Source organism: Corvus hawaiiensis, chromosome 2 (assembly GCF_020740725.1).
Source record: "Corvus hawaiiensis isolate bCorHaw1 chromosome 2, bCorHaw1.pri.cur, whole genome shotgun sequence".
Lineage (NCBI taxonomy): Eukaryota > Metazoa > Chordata > Aves > Passeriformes > Corvidae > Corvus > Corvus hawaiiensis.
The window spans coordinates 56,505,701-56,515,551 of NC_063214.1; the positions used below are offsets into that span (position 1 = coordinate 56,505,701).

The 9,851-nt window shown below is 40.7% G+C and overlaps 1 protein-coding gene across 1 annotated transcript; it reads left to right on the plus strand.

Annotated features, from left to right (window-relative positions):
* The first annotated feature begins 221 nt into the window (after positions 1-221).
* On the plus strand, positions 222-9,644 carry NHLRC3 (NHL repeat containing 3). The gene is made up of 7 exons (XM_048295169.1): positions 222-284; positions 1,360-1,509; positions 2,399-2,546; positions 3,029-3,229; positions 4,370-4,461; positions 6,379-6,491; positions 6,970-9,644. Exons 1-7 carry the CDS (start codon positions 237-239, stop codon positions 7,196-7,198), a joined length of 981 nt encoding a protein of 326 aa, XP_048151126.1. The 5' UTR covers positions 222-236; the 3' UTR covers positions 7,199-9,644.
* Positions 9,645-9,851: the final 207 nt, after the last annotated feature.

Consider the following 9,851-nt stretch of genomic DNA (forward strand, 5'->3'; position numbering starts at 1 on the left):
GGCGGACTCGCCCCTCGCCCAGCTCCCGGCGCCGCGCCGAAGCGCTGAGCGCTCCCTCGGAGCACCACCGCGCCCGCCCCGCGCCGTGCCCGCGCTGCCGCCCCTAGTCCCGAGCCCGGCACGGCGCGGGGAGCAGCGGCCACCGGGGCGACGTGGGAGGGGCGGTGGCCACGTGGCTGCCGTGGCAACCGGCCCCGCCCCCGGGAGGCGGGAGCGGCCGGGGGCCCGGGGCTGCTATGGCCGGGACGCTTCTGGCCCTGCTGGCCCTGCTCGGCGGCTCCCAGGTGCGCGCCGGCCGGCCGGGGCTTCGTGCCAGGGCCTCCGGTTAGGGCGGACAGCGGGGAGGGCTCGGCTGCGAAGGGCGCGCCCGGGGCGGCGGGACCGGAGCCGGCTGGGCGGGGGGTGCGGGCGGCGCCCCGGGACCCGGTGGCGCTCGGTGCCTCCCGCGCCGCTTGTGGCTGATGGGGTTCCGGGCGGAGGCTGCGGCACTGCGCGGCTTCGCAGCCCCGCTGAGATAATGCCTGCGCGGGGCGGCCCCTTCCAGGGGGCTCCAGGCGGTGTGCTGCGCCCAAGCGAGGAAAAAGGAGTCTGTGGGTGAATAACTTCCCACTTGATACTGACAGGTTTTCTCCTTGCTTGATTGCTCTCGGTTTTCCTTCATGATAGCCCAGCCTGTCTCTCCGCAGCTCTGTGTCCCCTGGTCCCGGCAGGGCGAGGAACAGAAGTGTCAGGTGGCCGTGGGCCGTCAGAGTCACCGCGTTACTTCTTAGCTCTGTGCTGAGTGCTCTTTTCAATGCTTACCTTACAGCATTGCTTAGCTTCTACTCTTTTGCTGGAAAAACAGAACAAGAAAGTGGAAGATTATTTTTCTCCATTTTCGTTTAAAATGTATACGTTGACCCGAGTCTGACTGTTTGTGGCATCTTACACTTCCTCATTTCCAAGGTGTAGTTTTCTTTCTTGACCTCTACTTTTTTTCATTTTCCTATTTTCCACATCTTGAAGTGGCTACTGAATCTGGTGCATTTGGAACCTTCTCTACTATTTCCCTTCTTCTGGAGTGGGACTTATAGATAGCAACAGCAACTCTAGCGTAAGAAATTTCGGGGTGTGTGTTTTGCCTTCTAATTCCAGAGCTGCCCAACCCAAAGGACTTGATTAGCTTGATCAGTTTGTTGAAGTTTTCCCACTTGCAGTCCAAACCCCTGGCTACAAGCCTGCTTCTGTTAATCTGTCTTGTTAATTTAAATTGAATAAATGAATTTATGATGCTTCAGCACACAGTTACTTTCAACTGTTGTTTCCTTTGATCCCACCCTCATGGAATTTGACTACTATATATTTATTTTGTATTTTCAGGTTTTAAAAGCAGAGTACTTCTCTCCTTGGAGGGGAGAGCAACAGATGTACAAGCTGGACATAGGCTGGCCTAAAACTCCAGAACACTTCACTGGCCAAACATTTTGTGTTGCTGTTGACTCTCTGCATGGTTTGGTCTATGTAGGACAAGTGAGTGGGAATACTGTATTTCTCTCTGTTGTTCTTGTGTATTTTTGCCTTCAAAGCATCTGGTTAAGATTAGGATATATATGTGTACGTTTATTTTTATATATTTACATTTTTATATACATGTGTGAATAATTATTGTATCAAACTCAGAGAAAATATAAGCAGAGATGTCTCTGCTACATCTCTTTTTAAAAGGAGTTCTGGTACATTTGTTCATGGGGGTTTTTTTTTAAAGCATTAAATTTCTGTGGTATGAATGCATGATCCAACTTAACTGAGTTACAGCAGCTTCTTCCCTTAGCTGTAAGATAAAATGTGATTCTGGGGCAACTGAATCTTCCATTCTTTGAGGCCTTGTCCCATGAAATCAAAACCACACAGCTTTTTCAACCAGATAGAGTAACTGGAGGCAAATTATTTCCTCTACCCAGTTCCCTGTGTGACTATCTCTAGGCCATGGATAAGACATTCTCTCCATGGGACGTGGTAGGAATTTCTTGTACAGTACAGTATGAGTACTTGAGTGCCATGCAGCTAATAAGCACTGTTGCAGTTTTTCATGTCCATGTTCCACTGGGCATGCTTTTCAGCAGGAGCACAAAATCACAGTTCAAACCGAAGACCAAGATAGCTGCAGGCACCCGGCTGCTCTGAAATCTGGACTCTGTGATGTAAGGTTAAAGTCTACACTGACTGGAAGGTTTCTAATGCTAAATTTAGACTCTTAACTCTTTTTCCTTTTCTAGCTGGAAAAAGAGTTCTGGTGGACAATGACATCAGGAGATTCTTACGGTTCAGGAAACATTGCAAAAACTTCACAAAGAGGAATTTTAAATGATAGGATTACTTACTTAACGTGTTTTCTTTAGAACTTTTTTTGCCTTTTCAGCGGGGAGACAATGTGCCTAAGGTACTTGTATTCTCAGAAGAAGGCTATTTTCTTCACGCCTGGAATGATACAGTTGAAATGCCTCATGGTATCTTTGTATGGAACACTGCAACTGGAAGTTCAGTATGGATCACAGATGTTGGAACAGGTATGCATGGTGGTGATATGAGAAATATTAGGGGGGGAAGAAAATGTAGTACTGCAGATTTTGCTTTAAACAACTCACTTATTTAGGTCTTTCACACAATTCTGAGACAGATTTGTGCTTTTCTTGCCAGGAACAAACTTCTTGGGTGCTGCACAAAATAGTCTGAAGTTTCTTGAGTTGTGCTGTGTGTTTGCTTACAGCTGCTGAGCTCAGTCAGCACTCTCTCTGCTGCCCAGAAGTATCAGGGAAAAAAGCCTTCTGGCTAGACCTAGGTTTAGTGGTCCTGATACAATGGATGACTATTGTTGTAGCCTGTGGATTTACTAACCCACTGTTGTAATCTCATTATAGAGTTTTGTCTGTTAGATGTATTAATGCCACTTCTGAGTATCATATTTTCTTTTTCAATCTCTCCAGTCAGTTTTAATACTTACATTTTGTTTTGTTGAGACATTGTTGCATTTTTTTTTTCCTTGATTCAGGGAAATACGGACACACAGTGAAACAGTATAGTCCTTTGGGTAAACTTATGCAGGTCTTGGGCACACCGGGTAATGCTGGTTCAAGTTTGATTCCCCTGCAATTTGATCAGCCAGCAGAGATCTTTGTGGAGGAAACTGGAGAAATCTATGTTGTTGATGGAGATGGAGGAATGAACAACAGATTGCTCAAACTATCAGATGGTATGGAAAAATGAACTGTTGCAGTAGATGACCACTGAAAACTGCATTTGAAATAACACGGCTTGGGAAAACTTTTAAGCAAATACTAGGCAGAACTGTCATTTAACTTTAGTTTCAAGACCTTAATGAATCAAATCCTGTTTTATTGCTTGTCACTTCAGAAGAAATCTTCTAGTCATTTGTGAGAAGAGGCTGAGAGTGTGACTTTGTTCAGTCTCCAAGAAAGAAAGCTAAGGGGGATTCTTATTGCTGTCTTCAAGTCAGTAAAAGGAGGCTATAGAGAACACAGAACCACATGTTTCTTGGAGATACACAGTGAAGAATGAGGAACACTGAGCAAAAGATTGAAGAGGGGTGAATTTCAATTTAATTTTTGTTAGAAAACATTCAGAGTAAGAGTGGTCAGACAGTTAATGACAGGGTGGCCCAAAGATGGTTTACACTCTCCACTCCTTTAGATGTGGTGAAAAGGTGATGAGTTATGAGCAACCTGATCTAACTTCAGAGTTGGATATTTTTATCAAGGCTAGTCCTGCTTTGAGGAGCAGGTTGGACTAGGCAGTGTCTGGAGGACTTTTATACTTAAATAGTTCTGTGATTCTAATTAGCTCGCTCATACTCCTCATTTAGGGCAGTGACTAAGGAGTCTGCACATGTCACAGCTGGAATAAGTGGAGGAGCTCCTGTTTCTCTCTTGTGCTATCATAAAGCAGATAGTTTCCTAATACATAGTTTGCAAAATGGTAAATTGTTAAAAGTAAAAACTTCAGGTAACAAATGTTAAAAATCAATTTAGGAAACAATAGCATAATCAGCCATCCTATTTTTTTCCTTTTTTTTTTATTTTAAATTCAGTGCTTAACAAAACCTTGGGTTATGGCCCTTGTGTATTAGTTGCTACATTTCTGTAACCATAATCCTGAAACCACTAATAACAATCCAGTAGTCACTGTAATAGTCATGTCTTTTCTCAGATTTATGTATTGGGAGTACTGTGTTTAAACAGTTTGGAAATTTCCCCTTTTACAAATTACACAAAGTAACTTTGCAAGAGAATGACTTAAAAGCTGGTTTATTTGTTGTTTTCTCACAGTTTGGTTTTTTTTTTTACATTTATTTTTCATGGTGCTCACTGTTTAGACTACAAAGAGATATGGCTGACTGGAACAAATGGGAGCGGCATTGGTCAGTTCAAGATTCCTCACAGTGTAACACTGGATGCATTTGGACGGGTAAAGAGTAAAGGAATTTTTTTATTTCATCTTTCAACAGACTTATTTATATGTACTTGGACAAAACAAAATGTATTTCTTTTTTATTTAAGCTGTTGGGATCTGTGTTGCTTTATGGGGTTACAGTTTTTGGTGTGATAGTCATGAGCTGAAGTTTCATACTGCAGGTTCTATGGAAGCAGCTGACTCCAAGGTTAACACAAGGATCCTGACCACTTACACTGTCAATGTCCATGCAACAACAGACTGCTTCTCCTGCAGTTTGTAACAGGTTGCCATTGTGAGACTACAGGAGAACTGTGTTCTCTAATAAATAAAAGCACTTCTGTTTCTTCATGTAGAAGCAGCAGCCTGCTTGGGCCATTCTTACCTTGACTAACAGCTCTTCTGCCATGGGAAAGAGCATACCAAAGGATCAAGTCCAGCTGTAAATACCTATGCTTTGACGTACAGCCCAGAAAACTGGGCTGTGAATGTGTGTGGGATGAATGATAAGAGCTAGAAACATTGGCTCTACTCTTCTTGTTTTTGTGTGGTTACTTTCTCTCTCCTGCTGGCTGCCTGTGTAGTTGATCCTAAAACTTGTACACAGAAGAAACATATAAAGACGATCCTGCTAGATGACAAAGTGGTGGTCTGTTATCCTCAATCGCTACACTTCAGGGAGCTTTAATTTCATACTTGGAAATTCCAAGTAAGCTTTAGGTGATAGTAAGGCTCTAGCTAGGTTATGAACATTACTGTCTTTTACATGCAGCTCAAGGCATTCCAAGAGTCTGCTTCTGCCAGGTGTTAATTGTAGCCTGGCTTTTGCTCTGGCAGTCCTAGAGAAGAATTATGCAGTTGCTTCTTAATCTGTTTCAGGGCAAATAAGATTGCTTCACTAGAACTCCACTGGTTGAAGCTAATTCTGCTGATGCTGTCTGAATCAGAATAAGAAGTGTATATCAAAATCAATTCTCTGCCAAAACTGGCAGAGTGGGAGAAAAAACAGGAGGAATATGGTCACTTTCTGCTGCAGGGTAACTGTGAGTTTATTCATTCAAAGACAGCGACTGGGATGAGCTGTGATTTTACTGCCAACGTAGTGTTGATCATCAGTTCAGGTTGAGAAATAATTGTTAATTCATAAGAAAGCTAAGAGAATGCTGTAGTAGTGTTTCATTTAACAATAGTGATGAAAGATCTAAGGTTATGTTTATTGCTCCCTTTTTGGTGATACCCCAGAAAAGTTACGAAGTTTACATACCAGACTGATGAGTTGTCAACAACTAAAACTTCAGTGATTGTTGTACAAAAAATGCCTTCACTAGAACTGTCTAGTGGTATTCCTAGCTTGCAAAGTTTGTGAACCCAGTTAACACAGGGTGGGACAGAGACAAAACTGGTTAGACAAAACCAGCTAAACACGCTCTAAGTGTTTAAATTGCTCAGTATTTGCAGTAGTATTAGGCATATCAAGAGTGTTTGCAGATCATGATCATGAAATGAGACTACCACTGGAAAAACAAATGCAGGTGACAGACCTTTAGACAGATCTTCAGAATTTTATAGGTGGAAATATGTCTTCATTGTGGGGATAAAAATCCTATAAAATATATCCATATAGCCACAAAAATGAAGAGAAGGCACTGATTTCTCTGTTAAAGTAGTATAAAATAATTTGTGTATGTTAGCTACAGGCTAACATAGTTAGTCTGTGTTGAATGTATTAATACCACTTCTTTATAACATAGTTATAAACCAGTTTTGGTTTATATCTGGAAGTCAGATTTTCTAATTTAGTTTTGAGTGGGAAGGTATACATTCTTCCAGGTACATTCTTCCATTTTTACTACAGGGAACTTTGCTCTTGTAAGAAACAAATGCATTTAATTTGTTCTATTTGTTGACAGCCATGATTTTTCTTTTTAACAGGTATGGGTTGCAGACAGAGACAACAAGAGAATCCAAGTTTTTGATAAAGTCACAGGAGAATGGCTTGGGTCTTGGAGTGGCTGCTTTTCAGAAGATGGACCCTATTCTGTCAGGTATTGTTGAACAGTTCTAGAAGCATGCAGTTGCATAAATAAGGTGTACTCTTACTGATGAATTAAAATGTTGATATTTAATGCCTGCTGGCAAGGAGTTAACTAACCAGTGTAGTAAGGTGCTGGGTGTCCTAACATATGCAAAGATCTGCACAATTGCACCTTGACCAGGAAATTCTGGCTTTTAACAAGCCCTGTGGATTCGAGTGCAGGCTTGGGAGCTTCACTTCAAAGTTGTTATGATATTAACCTTACTGTTACACCTTCTACAGGAATAAAGATTTTCTTGAACGAGTTTTCTGTAGCATAATGTGTCTCAATTAGCAGCCATATGAAGAGCAAGGCTTACAAGTTAATTCTCAATGTCACATTGCATTTTTCACTCAGTCCTCAAAACTGACTTTAAAGAGGTTTTTTTTGTGTTAAAATGAGATGTCATACGGAGTTCATTGTTCAAAAATATGTTTGTCTTTCACAGGTTTACTGCTGATTACAAATACCTGATTGTAGCTCAGCTGAACATCAGCCGGTTGGCAATCTTGGCAGCACCTCCAGTTGGCTCCATTGGGGACTGTGTCATGGTCCACAGTGTCCAGCTGGCTGATGAAACCAAACCACACCTTGTGGATGTAGACATGAGGTCTGGAGCAGTCTATGTTGCAGAGATTGGAGCCCAGCAAGTACAAAAATACGTGCCCTTAAGCTGATGGTTTCCCACAACTGCCATGGCACAAGCTGTGCGTCATACAAAACCTATGACCACATTTCCATGAGTTCTTTATAGCTCTTTAGTTCTTTATAGACAAGTACAGAACTACACAAGTGCTCCCAGAACTCTAGAGCTAAGACTCTGTCCTAGCTGTTCTGGAGAAATACTTCATCTTGAGTTGTTACTTGTTTAAGTAATGATATGGTGGCTTTTACTTTTGTTGCAACTGTAAAATGATAAGCATTTTCATTTTATTATTATTTTTACAAACATTTATTATTTTTACAAACACATCTGTTGATCTTAAATGCATGGAGTCAACTTGGGGCTCCTCTGCATAGACTGTGTTGTTAAATGGTCAGAAATGTCTGAAAGAAGTTTCATAAATTATTTCCTGGGAGAAGAGCACTTCATTTCAATGTTTCTTCACTTTTCTTTTTTTACTGTTCAACACAGAATATAAGGATGTGTCACAATGTTAAATTAGATGCTGCTGGATATTGGTGTCAGTACTGATACTGGCATCTGCCTTAGGTGGTTAATGACATAAGTATTGAAATCTGTTTTCAGCTCTAGCTAAAGCCATAAAGTCTGTAATAAGCTTGAGCTAAATTGATATTAGACACTTCAAACTAAATTAAAAGTATGTGCACAGCAGCCAAGTACTGATTCTTCACTAAATCAATTCTTAACCTTATTTGATTTATATCAGCATGAGTTTTCTGTTCCTGTAAGATTTCATAGGGGAACATACTGAGGTTCAAGTCATGTAAGTTCCTCAAGAAAAACAAATTGCAATTTGCTAGGAAAGTCTTAATAAGCAGTAGGGACTGGGAGACATATGATTTTCTTCTGGCTTAATTGAAGCTCTGTCAGTTAACAGCAAAGCATCTGTTTTAATTTATTTCCAGAACTCAGACTTCATCAACTCCACTAATGTCTAGAGTTAAGTTTCTTACACTATATTATAGCAGATGTCTCTAAGCTCTGTCCTAAAAAATCCTGCTTCTCCATTCCCAGACCAGAAGGATTCTGCTTTCTTTACATGTTGCTACAAGATTTTAAGTTCACTTTATAGCATAGAGGGAGCCAAGTATGGGAAGATGGGATGGGGAAGATGGCATGGCAGAAATGAGACAGTGGATAACTGATCACCATGGTAAAACTGTGGATCCACATTCCAATCCACATTCCATATTTTCTAGCTCTTCAAAACACTTGAGATGATTTTTGCTGTTTCCACACACTTATTCTGCTGTGTGGATTATTTTAATGCTAATTGCCAGCTAAGAGAGGCAATTTTTTTTCTACTTTCTTAGAAAGGGAATATGGGAAATAGAATTGTACTGATGGGAAATACCCATTTCAGTGAATGTTATCAAAAGCAAATGCTACTTAATTTGGTAGGTGCCAACCTATGATCACAGTTTGTGAGTCAGTAGATGGAAAATCTGTCCAGAAAAGTCAGATTCATACCTTCTCTGGAAAGTAACTCAGCTGTGGAACCTGACTGCCTGATTTCAGTGCTATTTGAGATTAATGCACTAAATGTGAATGCTTTGTTGTTGGCTACATCCACAACAATAAAACCAGATCCCACCTGGAGCTGTCCTCACTCAAGCCTTAGAAGCAGAACTTCAAGGTTATCCACTAGCAAATATGGTCCATCACTTGTGTGGTCTTGAATGGGAGCTAGTAAGCAATATTTATTTGCTGAAAAAGTAGCAGTACTTCCTCTAGACCATGTGGATATGTCCACACAGTGTGTTGTCTGGCTCTTCTAACTAGTTTTTGACCAGCTCAGGGATCCCTGCTCTCTGTGCAATTTAGCTATTTCTTGTCTACACAAGGTGGATTTATTTTATAAAATTTTACTGTGATGATATGATATTTGAACATATCTTGATGGTATAGGGGGTCCAGGCATACCCATCTCTCTTCATTACATCCTCTCCTTATTTATTTTCCCTTTGTCACATCCATTTGAAAGTAGAACTACAAGCTCTCTGGGAATATGTTTTTGTGTTCAGTAAAGCAATATAGTGCACTTTTGGATGTTGACAAATAACTTATATGTACAAGTTTCCGTTTGCTGCATGGATCTACTCTCAACTCTTTTTCATGAGCCTGTGTAGCCTCAAGAAATTGGGAGCATCCATCCAGTTTTGTCTGGCTTTACTGAAATAGGCCAAGGTGCCAAAATGTGCCTTGCCACCAGGCATTAGGGTATCCGTGATAACAAGGGACAAGGGATGCTTATTATTAATAATTATAAGATGCTTAGACTCTGGTTTATCTCTGTATCTATGACCAGACTGAGAAAATGATTTTGTGCACTAACTTGCTATTTCTCTGAATGTTTTCTTATGTATCACCTTGATACTGATCTCTGAAAAAATGCATAGTAGGAGAATTTGTTAAAATAAATTGAGAATTTCCCATTATTAAAGTCTTGGGTGCTTTATTTCTGTTCTAATATAATTACATTCCACTGTAATGGATTACTCTTCTAAATACAGGGCCCTAGGCACTTAAATAAGGTATTAATTAATTTCTGATAATTTAAATTACATTTAAATGTAATCTAAAATTCCATGTTATCTTTATGCATCACTATTTCTGTGGCCAGTCTCTTTTGCATTCTAATTTAT

What these genes read in the sequence shown, in the direction of transcription:
- NHLRC3 (XM_048295169.1), top strand. Translation starts at nt 237, where the DNA reads ATGGCCGGGACGCTTCTGGCCCTGCTGGCCCTGCTCGGCGGCTCCCAG. An exon ending in CCCTGCTCGGCGGCTCCCAG is followed by an intron (nt 285 to 1,359) that starts GTGCGCGCCGGC and finishes TTGTATTTTCAG; the next exon opens with GTTTTAAAAGCAGAGTACTT. An exon ending in CACTGGATGCATTTGGACGG is followed by an intron (nt 4,462 to 6,378) that starts GTAAAGAGTAAA and finishes TCTTTTTAACAG; the next exon opens with GTATGGGTTGCAGACAGAGA.